This window comes from Bos mutus, chromosome 5, assembly GCF_027580195.1.
Source record: "Bos mutus isolate GX-2022 chromosome 5, NWIPB_WYAK_1.1, whole genome shotgun sequence".
In the NCBI taxonomy this organism is placed as follows: Eukaryota; Metazoa; Chordata; class Mammalia; order Artiodactyla; family Bovidae; genus Bos; species Bos mutus.
In genome coordinates, this window is record NC_091621.1 from 89739787 (window position 1) to 89753559 (window position 13773).

The 13773-nt window shown below is 41.6% G+C and overlaps 1 protein-coding gene across 1 annotated transcript in view; it reads right to left on the reverse strand.

Moving 5' to 3' along the window:
- BCAT1 (branched chain amino acid transaminase 1) overlaps positions 1 to 11830 on the reverse strand; it is a 118174-nt gene extending 106344 nt beyond the window's left edge. Inside the window, exon 1 of the mRNA XM_005902063.2 lies at positions 11659 to 11830. Coding sequence (XP_005902125.1) covers positions 11659 to 11664 — 6 coding nt within the window. The 5' untranslated portion in view covers positions 11665 to 11830. The remainder of the gene's footprint in view (positions 1 to 11658) is intronic.
- Between the last annotated feature and the right edge of the window lie 1943 nt (positions 11831 to 13773).

Here is a 13773-nt window from a genome sequence, read left to right on the forward strand (position 1 = left end):
TCCTTCAGGGGATCTTTTCACACCCACATCTCCTGCATCGCAGGCAGATTCTTCACCCACTGAGCCACCTGAGAAGCCCAATCACACCCATAAATAACTGTAAATTGCAATTCGTGCTCTAAAGGACTTGGAATCACAGAGGATCATACGATCAGCTGTGAAGTAGTGACATTCAGTCTGAGGCTGGCAGGGTAGTAAGGAGCTAGCTTGATGGGGAGCAGGGGGAAGGCCTCCAGGGCAAAAGGATTAGCCCTGAAGAAAAGTTTGGGGGGTGAAAGAAGCTGGAAAGATGAAGTGAGGCTGCAAAGGTAAGAGTGATCAGAACTTCTGGTGCCTTGTAGAGCACGGGGGGAGACTTTGGGTTTTAGTCAAAGCATAAGAGGAAGGGTTGAGAAGCTTTTTAAGCCAATGACAGATGTGATCACTCGGCTTTGTGGAGAACAGACTAGGGTGGGGGTGTGGATAAGCTAGAGGTGAACAAAAATAGAAACCTATTAATATTTACCCACTTGATATCTATTTATTACATATATATATCCATATATATTATATACCCATATAATATAAGCCCATTGACTAGAAGAGAGTGGCCTGAACTGTGCACTTGGCAGCTAAAATGGAGAGAACTGTGGAGATATAAGATGTATCTTGAACCAAAAATAATTGATGGGACTTAGTATAATTAAATGCCATTTAAAAGTCTGGGATATGACCATAGGTATGGATGGATTATGAGGAATATTGTGTATTAATGGAGATGAGATGCAAGAAAGGGGAATGGACCATCCATGAACCTTGAAATAATATGAGAAAACAGCACTTAAGATGGAAGAGAGAATGAGGAGCAAGTGCCAAAATCTTCAGTGGATAAGTTTGAGAGCATGTGATAGTTAAGAGGCAGAAAGAGATGGCACAGATTGCTGGACTGAGCAGGGGAAAGAGGATTTTAGGAGAAGTCTGATGGGACAGAATGGGCAGGGTGAAGGAGACCAAGCCCTTCTAACTCGAGAAGGAAAAGAGTACAGAACGTGAGCCCCCAACCCAGGTGACGGAAGTGACCTCGCCGGAGGGCTGGAGGGATGGGAAGCATTTAAGAAAGGAGTGGGGAGGGGGTGCTAATACTGAGTTGTAAAGGGTCCTATGGACAAATTTGGGTGGGAGGTTCTAGTGAGGGTTGAGACAAGAGAGAAAACCCAGAGCATCAAGGGACAGTGAAGCATGGAGATACTGTGAGCAAAGTGTGATGTGCTGAATTTAGTCCCTGGGTTGCCAGTGTTGTGAGTTCTCACAGTTCATTCCTTGAGAATGTTGAGTACACGGGGCCCTGTATTTACCAGCGATCTGGAAGAGAGGCCAGGCACACGCTTCCTCATGGTCTTTTACAGCAAAGGAATGGGTGATTGAATCTAGGTCCAGAAGTCTGGGGTTGCTCCTACTTCCTTGTTCGGCTGGCCTTCTCTCCTGCTTCTGCTCAAACATCACCTCCACTGTAAATCCTTCCTTGACTTCTCTGATCAGCATTTTTCAAATAAATAAATGTACACAGTTAAAAGGATCCTGGAGATTTTCCTTTAATCTGTATATAGAGAGCTTACTCATTCTTCCCTCCACTAGTTTTGTTTTTTTTTTTAACTTCATTCTTTTTTACATCTGTTGGATATGTGGATGACTGCCAATCTTTTGTTATTACAAACAGTGCTGCAGTAAATTCTCTGGTTTGGATGTCATTTCACATAGGTACAAGTAAATACAAGTCACTTCTAATTAACATTAACAATGATGTTGAACTATTAAATCTATCTCATAGTGTGTAGTTAAGTTCATGTGGTTGCAAAGGACCCCTCATTCCCAGCATCAAAATGTTGTCTTTTAACATCAAATTGTAGACTGACGGGCTACTGTGAATAAATGTTCTAAGAACATCATCAAGAGGAGGAAAGACGCCTGGTTGCCTGCTGGACTAGCAGACACGATGTTTTTTGTTTTGTTTTCAGACACAATGTTAATGTAAGAGGCAAGCATGAAATAATTAAAGCAGCATAAACATTATTGACATACGATATCCACATATCCACTAAATTACTGACACTACTAATTAGAGCAAATAGAACACAGCCCCAAAAGAAAAGAAAAATAAGTTAATTTTCAGGAAACTTTTAAAGAGTGACTATAGTAAGTGGCAAAATTGTCCACAGAAGATGTGAGAAGTCTTGGTTCTTGAGGTATTTGAGTGGAATAGAATTGAAAGCTCGAAAAATAAACTTAAAAGAACAATCCTTCTTTAGCAGAAGTAAATGCCTAAAATGACCTAAGAGGTTTTTTCTTTCAAAATTCCAGTGTTCGATGAACACTGCCTCTAAGTGCCTCTTCTGTTGGATTTGTTTGCCAGCCTATGCATTAATTAGTTTGCTTAAAAACTGCTTGGTTTGCAACAACAACAAAAAATCCCCATGTTAAACAGTACTGGAACTAGTTAACATTCCTAGACACTTAGAATTTGTTCTAAATTCTAGCCAGTTCCTTGGGGTGTGGCAGGGACCCTTTCTCTTTACATACTGCCTAAATCTGAAGGCAGTAGTGATTTAGTGAACCGGCATTATCGAGTTTGTTTCTTATGATTTTCATGGGTCCAGTTCATATTGTTATGTAGCATCTTTTTGAATGAACTTCTCCAGAAATGTTTTCAATGTATGCTTACAATCTATGTACAGTTTCACCACTGACACTCTAAAAACATCAGTCAGTAGCTGTATGAAATGAATCCTTCAATAGGCATTAAAACATGTGTTTACTGTTGTCTGTTTTTATAACCCTCTATATTTTGGTAGTCAATTACAGTTCTGACATCAAATAAATTCCGATGTGGAAACAATGTATCTACAGTTTGAAAACAAAGAAATATAAAACAGAATCAATGAATCTGAATCTAGGAAGTCTAGAAAGTGGACGTTGATTTAGCTCAACCAGTATCTGTAAAAAACACCACTGATGGTACAGGGTTCACGCAAGAGAGGAAAGGTGAGTGCTGAGATTGTAGGATATGATCAATATCTTATTTCCTGACTCCAAAAGGAGACTCTACTCTTAACCTTCCCATCTTTCACGTTCTCATTCCACTGTAAAACAAGTCACTGTTTTACACTCCACTGTAAAACAAGTCACATGAGAACATGGGCATGAGCCACATGATGAGTGGCATCATGGAGGGGACAGATGGGAAGAAGGTATAAATGGCAAGGAAGGAATTTTTTTGAAAATTATTTATTTTAATTTTGGCTGCTGCTGCTGCTAAGTCGCTTCAGTCGTGTCCAACTCTGTGCGACCCCATAGACGGCAGCCCACCAGGCTCCTCTGTCCCTGGGATTCTCCAGGCAAGAACACTGGAGTGGGTTGTCATTTCCTTCTTCAATGCATGAAAGTGAAAAGTGAAAGTGAAGTCACTCAGTCGTGTCTGACTCTCTGCGACCCCATGGACTGCAGCCCACCAAGCTCCTCTGTCTATGGGATTTTCCAGGCAAGAGTACTGGAGTGGGGTGCCATTGCCTTCTCCACTGGATCTTTAGTTCTGTGCACAGGCTTTCTCTAGTTGAGGTGAGTGGGGGCTATGCTCTAGTTGTGGTACGCTTGCCTTTCATTGCAGTGGTGTCTCTAGTTGTGGAGACACAGCTAGATGTTCCCTTTGGGCAGGAAGTTATTAATGAAATGGGAAACCTAAGCACCCCAAACTACTAAACTCTACTAAGAAATTATGTATTAACCCTGTTTAATGAAATGGCCATGTATACACTTCAAAATGAGATGAAGATCAAATAAATTTGGGTGCAGCTTCCATGAATTAAGTTCTGCTCTTGACTGTTGTAGAGGATCAGAATATGATATGCCAAAATATGCCACTTTGGGATAAGGCTCTAGAGCACTCAGGGTCAGTAGTTGTGGCTTCTGGGCTCTAAAGCAAGGCTGAGTAGCTGTGGTGCACGGGCTTAGTTGCTCCTCTGCAGCATGTGGAAACTTCCCAGACCAGGGATGACACCAGTGTCCCCTGCATTGGCAGGCAGATTCTTAACCACTAGACACCAGCAAAGTCCAGGAAGGAAGGAGTTAGACATGAATATATGGAAATGTGAAGGCTCATCTTGAAGAATAGTAAATCCTCCACTATGACTGGAGGAGCACATACACATAAAAGAGAGGATAGATTAGAAAAAGGCTTCATGCACTAAGTTAAATTCCACAGACAATGGGAAAGTCATAGAGGAATTTTGAGTGGGCGAGTGACATAATCAAAATAATGCATTAGGAAAATTTTAAAAGATTAATCTTGAGACCAACTGAAAGACTTTCGAAATAATTCAAGCAGGAAATAATGAGAGCATAAATTGTTGTTACACCAGCAATGGGAAAGAGAGAACATATTAGAAACAAATAAAATAGAATCCGTAGAATACAGTATCTGATTGGAATGGAGTGGGGTGAGGGGGATAAGAGAAGAAAGAAGTGAAAGATGGTTGGACTTGGGTCAAATATGCTAAGGCAGGGGTCATCTGGTAGCAACACAGCCATGTAGATGTTCCCTTTGGGCAGGAAGTTATTAATGAGATGGGAAACCTAAGCACCCCAAACTACTAAACTCCACTAAGAAATTATGTATTAGCCCTGTTTAATGAAATGGCCATGTATACACTTCAAAATGAGATGAAGATCAAATAAACTCAGGTGCAGCTTCCATGAATTAAATTCTGCTCTTGACCATTGCAGAGGATCAAAATATGACATCCCAAAATACGCCACTTTGGGATAAGGGTTATTTTAAGCTGAAGGCACAAGAGAGCCAACAGACACACCAGGAAGCCTCCCTGGAGCCTCCCTTTCGCCGACTAAAAGTAGAAACTTTTGAGAAATGAGGACTGCCGAAAGTCTCCTCGCCAGCTGAAGTTTTATAGCCACAAAGGAGCCAGAAAGTCAGTCCTGAGATGGACCTGAACAAAAAAAATCTTACCCCATTCGTATCCCTTGTATATTTACCTCCCCACAGACTGCTGCCCTTGGAAATCTAAAACGTTTGCCTTTGTCTCATCAGTTCTCTACAAATGTGTTTTTCTTTGTTAGGATGTTATATAAACCCACATTCTAACCACCCTGTGAGTTAGTCATCACTGAGTTTCTCCTGTATTTATGCAAACTGCAGAGATAATCAACGGTTCTCCTCTTCTTACACTCTCTTTGGTCAGCCTAATTTGCAAAACACCAAGAAATGAACCTAAAAGATAGAAGAAAATGTGTTTTCCTCCCCTACACTCTACACCTTGGGTCTTTATGAGATAGAAAGAAGAAACTGATAACATGTATGGTTAAAAAACAAAGAAAATATTGGTTGTCTTTCTGTTTGGTCTAAAGACAGGCATCTTCTTTTTTAAAAAAAAAAAAGATTTATTTGGCTGTGCCAGGTCTTAATTGTGGCATCCAAGATCTTTGATCTTCGTTGCAGCATGTGAGATTTTTAGTTGTGACATCAAACACTTAGCTACAGCATGTGGGATCTAGTTCCCTGACCATGGATTAAACCTGGGACCCATGTATTGGGAGCTCAGAATCTTAGCCACTAGACCACCAGGGACGTCCCTAGAGGCAAGTATGTTTGATATTCAAAGAGCAGTGTGGAACTCTTGCTTATATTTTTAGCTGATTACAGGAGCAAGAGCCAATAGCTCTCCAGTGCTATAAAAACTAGATTATTTCAGTATCTTCCACCAGTCTTCCATGCTATATGGACTACACTGTCCTGATTTTAACAACAAATAATTTAGATATAAAATTTTGTGCCTATGTATATTTGTACATGTTGTTGGGGGAGATTGTACATTCTTCTAAGATTTATAAAGTGATGTCAGATCCCAAAAGGATTAGAACACCAGTGAAGGAGATAGCACACTGGACTAGGAGTCAAAATATCTAGTTCCTCATCATGTTGTGCTATTTGTGGCCTTAAATACTTTAAGCAGGTTTTCTGATCTTCATTTTCCTTATCTGTAAAATGGGAGTTAATAATATAATTGGCATGCTTTCCTCATATGAAGATTTTGAGGTTATAATTCAATGTTATGTAACTTATATAGCATTTAAAAATATAAAGCAGCTCTACTTTTGTTAACTAAAGAAGTCCTTCTCAAAACCTGGATGTGTTTCCTCTATAAACATCAGCACTAACCTTGCAAGTATACAGACCATTCACCAACCTTGAAAGCCATGAAATTCCTCATAATGCATATTATGCTTTCCCAAGCAGACCTTACAACTCCATTTTAACTCCACCTTTTATCTTCAAAGTTCAAAGAAACATTTATTGTCATTATAGATTCCTGCACTGATATCTAGCACTAAAATCCAAACGATACAACTCTGAGTCTGAATCAGCTAAAAGGAAACGAAAGGTACTAGGCAACACTGCCCTTTACCATAGTGATGGAACGTTAACAACTGCTGAGTGATACCGCGTGCAAATCCATCCTTGGCCTTAAACCCAAATTCCGTGAAGGTCTTTGTTGGTCACGTAAGAGACATTCGTGGCATGTTTGGCCTAGAACATCCCAACAGGTGCCCCTTCTATCTAGATTTATAAGGAGTCAGAATTTGAACTTTCATGTCCTAGAATTCTTAAACATTTCCAGTCAAAATAGCAAACTCATTTCTCAGACGAGGAGTTAGACTGTATATGCAACTGGTCACATATTCAGATCCACATAGCAAAATAAAAAAACCAATGAATTAGTTCTTTTTAGATGAAAAATAGACCTGTTAATGTAACTAGCCAAATTTTACAAATATTTCACAATTTTTCAATCACAAAGAATCACATGTTTTCAATACAACTCTTCCAGACCTTTGCTTGTTGTAATGTAATTTCCTCTATTTTTTTTTAACTTGTCTTCCTTTTTCCTCTCTTCTTGACCTTTTCCCTATATTTCCAGAGTGTGATTATCTCTTTCTTTAAGATTGTCTTTCTCCCATTAATCATTGAACACGAGAGAAATATTTTGCAAAATGGTTTTTCCTACAAAAAGGGCATGGCCTATATACGACATAGGAAAATATTTATATGCTATGCTATATTAATAAACTGATCTAATTTCTAAGTTATTTTAAGGATCAGATCAGATCAGTTGCTCAGTTGTGTCCGACTCTTTGTGACCCCATGAATCGCAGCACGCCAGGCCTCCCTGTCCATCACCAACTCCCGGAGTTCACTGAGACTCACGTCCATCGAGTCAGTGATGCCACCCAGCCATCTCATCCTCTGTAGTCCCCTTCTCCTCTTGATACAAGTACTCAATTTCTAGAGGTAATTCAGCCTGTAGACTTGAGAAGACAAATGAGAAGCACAGGTGCAAGTGACACATGAACCCTCGTGTGTGATAGAAAAGACTTTCTGCTTTGGCTTCACACTCACCGTTGATACTGTCAATCATAGACTAGATCTTATGATAAGAATGTTTGCAATTGCAAAGTCAGGTTTAGAATCAGAGCATCCTCAATACTCCATTTTAAAACATTTAAAGCATGTTGCACCTTAAGTTGATATTATATAGCATCCAATTTCAGTAGACTTAGATGAATGGCCACTGACATGTATTACCAAATGGGCTACAGAGGCTCAGGAAAGCCCATCAGTAGGAATTTTTACCATATGTCACTTTAAATGTTTAGAGCATTTGGACAGCTGTTAAGAGGATAAAGTTACGACACAAAGACTGCCATATTTACAACTGTAAAATGAGCAGATTGGCCACAGTTTCCCCCAGTGCTCAGAAAGAATGATAGTATTATATAGAAAATAGAAGATGCCTGGGATAATGATGTCCATCTTGGAAGTTACCAGATTCTCATTCTAATATGGTAACCAAATCCCCTCGGGCATAATAAGGCTCACCATTCCACTAGGTTTGTCTAGAGTGGCATCTGTTAAAGGATTAACAATTGCCAAGCCTAAAATAAGCTAGAGAAAGCCTTTCATTTTCATCTTCTTACCCCCACTAAGAATCAGACAACCTGAAACCCTCAAAGACATAACTAAACCAAACACGTAAGGTACCCACAGTTTAGAAATAATTCTTCATTTATGCACAGAAATAGTTTACTCATAACCCTAGACTATACTACCCAGCTGTGCCCTTCTTTAAAAAAATTGAAAACTTTAATTAAATGACCCAGGAGAACAGAAAAGGGAATTCTCTAGCCCCAGACCCACGATCATAGCAGAGTCCAAAAAGAAGAAGAAAGACTCCAGCAACAAGTCAACGAAAAGCCACGGACTCTGTTTACTACGGCCCTCCCAATGTCCATTTCCTCTGTGTAAAGACTTCTCCCCTTGCTACAAAGAGACTTGCTGTGTGTGGCTGGCCTTGGTTACAGACCCCAAATTTTAATTCTCTGCTGACCCCCAAATAAACCCATCTGTGTCAGAGAAATATTTGCTGCAATCTATTTGTTTTAGGTCAACCCTCCCCTGGTCTATTATCTTGATATCAGAAATAATGCACTGAAGGGGAGCAGAATAGACCACCCCTAAAATATGCCTCTTTAGCATAAGGACAATTTTGAGCTGATCATTTTTGAAAAGCTGTAGACACAAAAGAATATCTGAAAACAGAGTAGAAGTTGCATTTATAAGGGAAATCCCCATTTGGAATGGTGTCTCCCTCTCTGTGCCAGGAAAAGAAGGATAATAAAATCTCTAGAAACTCTTAACAAGGAGAAGGTACTGACTTAAACATGCAGTTTATTCCTGTTTTCTGTGCGTTTTTTTATAACCTTCCATAATTAGCTTGCACCAAACTTCAATATCTTTCTTTAGTCTTTAGCTGAAGATGATATTTAAGGTGGTAACTTGGGTCATTTCAAGGAGTTACTCAAGTTTTCCTGGATATCTTCGATGTACACAGGAGGTATACATGTTATTAAACTTGCTCCCCCCGACTCCTCCCCCATTAATCTATGTTTTATTATGGGGATGTTTCAGCCACTAGGGCTTCTTGATAAAGAATCCGCCTGCCAAAGCAGGAGATACTGGTTCAATCCCAGGGCTGGGAAGATCTAGAGGAGGAAATGACAACCCTCTCCAGTATTCTCACCTGGGAAATCTCAGGGATGGAGGAGCCTGGTGGGCTACAGTCCATGGGGTCACAAAGAAGTCGGACACAACTCAGGGACTAAACAACAACAGATCAGCCAAGAATTGAGAAGTATAGAGGGAGAATTGTTTTTCCTCTGCTATAGAGCTAAAAGTCCTGATCTGAGCTAAGAGATAACATCTGAAATTATGAAAACAATTGGGAGATACACATTACTGAAAGAAACCATATCTTGATTTTAATTCTTCACATAAATCTCTGTAATAATCAACTATTTTCAACTTTCTTTCACAAGATTTTAAGCCCATTTCAAATATTTAGACCTTCTTAGATTCAATGACCCGACAAGCAAGAGAAATTCTGGCATTACAGATGGAAGTTTTCTTAACTCACCTTCCTTTTTCTCTATAGTTCTAAAATCAGATGAAATTATTTATTACAGAGACACACTAAATGAAACACTGGCCAAAATGAAACTCTCATCCATTGTTCTTGCTTTTTCTTTTTTTCTCACCACCTCAGGTTCTACCAATGCCCTTTTGTTAGGCCTGCTTAACTAGCTGCACTTCTCTGAGCTTGGCCTGAGGGGCCACATCCTGTGTCTGGAATGTGAATCCCCACCCCCTCCCTGCCAGGCCCCTTGTTGGGCCCCCTGCACACACACAAACAGCCCCCTTCCTGCACTTAACCATGCATCCCTGACAAAGACTTCTTGTCTCTGTCCTTTCAGATACACGTCATCTCCACTTTCATTCAGTAAATTATAAGAGGTACTTCCCACTTTTATACACATCTTATTCAATGTGTATGCAATTTTTCTCACTCGGTTGTTTGTTCTGTATGTGTCCGTCTTAAAATAATAGCTCCCAGGCAAGACTATATCTGGAAAATTATCTGAGGACAGAACTTATCAAGGGCTTCCCAGGTGGTTCAGTGGTAAAGAATTCGCCTGCCAAACAGGAGATTCGGGTTCCATCCCTGGGTTGGGACGATCCCCTGGAGAAGGAAATGGCAACCCACTCCAGTGTTCTTGACTGGCAAATCCCATGGACTGAGGAGTCTGGTTGGCTGCAGTCCATGGGGTGGCAAAGAGCTGGACACGACTTAGTGACTAAGCAGCAGCAGCAGCAGCACAGCAGATCTTATCATGGTGTCATGTGCAAATCATTTTTTTAAAATGATGATTATGATATAAATACTGAGGTAAAAGGTGAGTAGAAAGGTAACACATAATCATTTCTTTCTTAATCTTAGTAAAATATAAGAAAACAGAGATGAGACTACTTGAAGAGATCCTCCAGTTTCCTGTGTAAAGGGCCGGAGGTTTTGTACTCATGCTAAAGCACCCATGAATTTACAAAAATGCATAATCCATTAAATTCCACCTGGGACAGGAGAAAGCTGAAAAGCAAGACTGTTTATTCTCATAATTCTCTCCTTTTACTCACGAATTTGATACTCAGAGTATATTTTTCATCTGAAATTAGACAGGAGCAAGCCAGAAATAGAAATCTCTAGAGACTTTTTTCAACACAGCACATTTGCATGATCCCTTTTAATACAGAACTACATTTTCCACTCATTTCCTGCTTAATCACAGTGGAAATGTTTGTTTGGTGAAAAGACATCCTTTCTTGTAAGCACAGTTGTAGACTGGGATGGGTTGTGGGTAAGCCCAGTTAGCAACTGTACTTAATGCTCTCCTAGGAAACTCTGAACGGTGGCCTTTTTCTCCTCAAAGTTCAGACTACATATAGGACTCGCCTGCTTGCAGAATGTTGGATAGCAATAGCACTTGCCCATGCTTCGGTCTTTTAAAATAATTGCAGTTTTCCAACGTGGGAAAACAGAACCCTTAAAAGGGTTCATTTCTACACCTTTCTAAGTAATAAGCAGCTAGGCTCTTTATCCTTGATTAGCATAAGAATAAATGTCACTAGGGTGCTCTTGAATTAAAAAAAAAAAAAAAGCCCTTAGGCTTATTTGATGATTTGTAACTAACTCCTAGAAGCTTGAATTTCCACAAGGAACAGAATAAGAAGAGCCTTCTGTTTTTAACAGAGATGGGACAGATTCCTTCCATCTCCCACCATCACCTCGTTCTGAACCTTTGTGACTTACAGCCGGCAGAAAACCGCCATGTACCACCAGGGACACCCCCAGACCTCTTCTCCAAAACCCCCCACCTCCTGTGCATCTTAGAAATTGAGAAGAGCTTCCTCTCCCTTTCTAGACTTCAAAACAGGCAGGGGAAGGAGCTGCGTGCCGCCTTTTATCTCGCTTCACAAATACAGCTGTGAAAAACCTTGAGGCGGCACATCCTGTGACGAGTTGAGCAGAAATCTGAAGAGAAACATGAAGGGAAGGTTCGGTCCGAGCTTCATTGATAAGGAAGATGCTGCAAGCGTTTTGCATGGCAACCAGCGAGCCGGTTCTTCCTCAGTCCCCTGTCTGCCAACTCTGTCTGAGGAATCGCGGGCTCAATTCATACACACATTGTTGTACAAGTACAGTCATTGTCACAAGCGGTTACCTTCATCGTGGGGCCAGAACTCGAACACAGCAGCTAGAGGCGAGCGGAGGCAGAGGCCCTGCGTCCCGAGCGCTCCGGGAGGCGCGGATCTGGGGAAGCGGCCGGGGTGGCGGCGGGCACACGTGGCTGGCGCGTCGCAGACTGGCCCGGGCTGCGAAGTCTGCTGGCTCTCTTGCAGATTGCATCAGCAGGAAGAGTCTTGAGGCTGTGTTTCCCCTACACTGCCCCCAGAGGGTAGCGTTTCTTCCAACACGAAAATTCCTCCCCTGCACCCAGCTCAGACCCTTATCCACCTCTCAGCTCACCCTTGGGGTTGGAGGAAGATGCTAGCGTTTCAAACACGTTACCCTTGGATTAGTGCCTTGGCATGTGCGTATCTTTGATGTGAAAATGTACCATGTCAAGGAGGAGGAAAAAAAAACAAAAACAAAACCGATCACAGACCTTGATGGCGGTTCCCTCCTGAGCAGGCTGCCTGCCCACTTGACTTAACGACTCTCCCCAGAGCAACTTTTCCGCATGCCCCTGCTCAAAATTACACAGTGGATGCCCGACATCTAAAACAGAAAATTTTAAATGTTGCTTTTCGCATAGTAAGAAGCACATGCATGATTTTTGAGAGTTTGCCCAATCTCTGTTTCTCCCACCCCCTTCCTCTAGTCCCACAGTCCCTGCTCAAACTTTTTTTTTTTTTTTGGTCAATTTATTTTGTACACGGGGAAATCATTTTAATTGATTGACTGAACGTGTAAAACTCTTTCTGATTTGAACATTGCCTGCTAGACCAGTTCATCCTTTCTGGGTCCTCTCTTGTCTTCTATATGAAAGCTCCAACATTGCTACTTCTCCAGGTCTCAGGTCAGGCTACAGGAGTTTTGCTTAAATGCCCTTCTGGTTGACCGCAACTCACTCTGTCAATCAGGCAACTTCCCGTTTTTGTAACTATCAGCTGAAGTCTTTACTATGAAATCAAAGCTGAATCCCTCAGGCAGAACTGAGCCCTTGGTTCGTCTAGTCAAGGCTATGGTTTTTCCTGTGGTCATGTATGGATGTGAGAGTTGGAGTGTGAAGAAGGCTGAGTGCCGAAGAATTAATGCTTTTGAACTGTGGTGTTGGAGAAGACTCTTGAGAGTCCCTTGGACTGCAAGGAGATCCAACCAGTCCATTCTGAAGGAGATCAGCCCTGGGATTTCTTTGGAAGGAATGATGCTAAAGCTGAAACTCCAGTACTTTGGCCACCTCATGCGAAGAGTTGACTCATTGGAAAAGACTCTGCTGCTGGGAGGGATTGGGGGCAGGAGGCAAAGGGGATGGCAGAGGATGCGATGGCTGGATGGCATCACTGATTCAATGGACGTGAGTCTGAGTGAACTCCAGGAGTTGGTGATGGACAGGGAGGCCTGGCGTGTTGCGATTCTTAGGGTCGCAAAGAGTCAGACACGACTGAGCGACTGAACTGAACTGAACTGTGCACTGTGCTTTGTCCATATCCCTTATTTTAATTATTTGTTTGCATGGATGTGCTTAGCTGGGAAATCCTATGGACAGTGGAGCCTGGCAGGCTGCAGTCCACGGGGTGGCAAAGAGTCGGACAGTATAGCGACTGGGCATGCATACGCAGTGTTACATCATTAGATTATGAGATTCCTGAGGGTGGATACTTTGTGGTAGTCATCTCCTAAAGCTAGGGTGAGGCAAGAGGCAGATACCTCCTCACTCCACAGCATCAAGCAATTGGAGATTTAACCCCTATGAACTGAAACTCTAGAATAAGCAGGACAATTTAGGGAGGAGGCTGGGCCCTGCCCAGACCACCACATATTTCTTTTCTCGAAGTCAGGAGATCACCCCAACCACACATGTACAGAAAAGATTCCTTGAAGGTCAAAGGGGGAGTATGTCAAGGGCTGTTCTACCCATACGCCTTTTCAGTAAAATCCATTTTGGCTAAGAGATGCATGTGCACACATGGAAGGATCCTGAGATATACCAAATATAGACTGTGAACCAGGCAAATCAGAATGATTGGCCAAAGGAAACCCAGAAGAAATACCACATAAAAGTAATTCAAACTGCCACAAGGACTCGACTCAGCAACACTCTTGGAGTCCACCT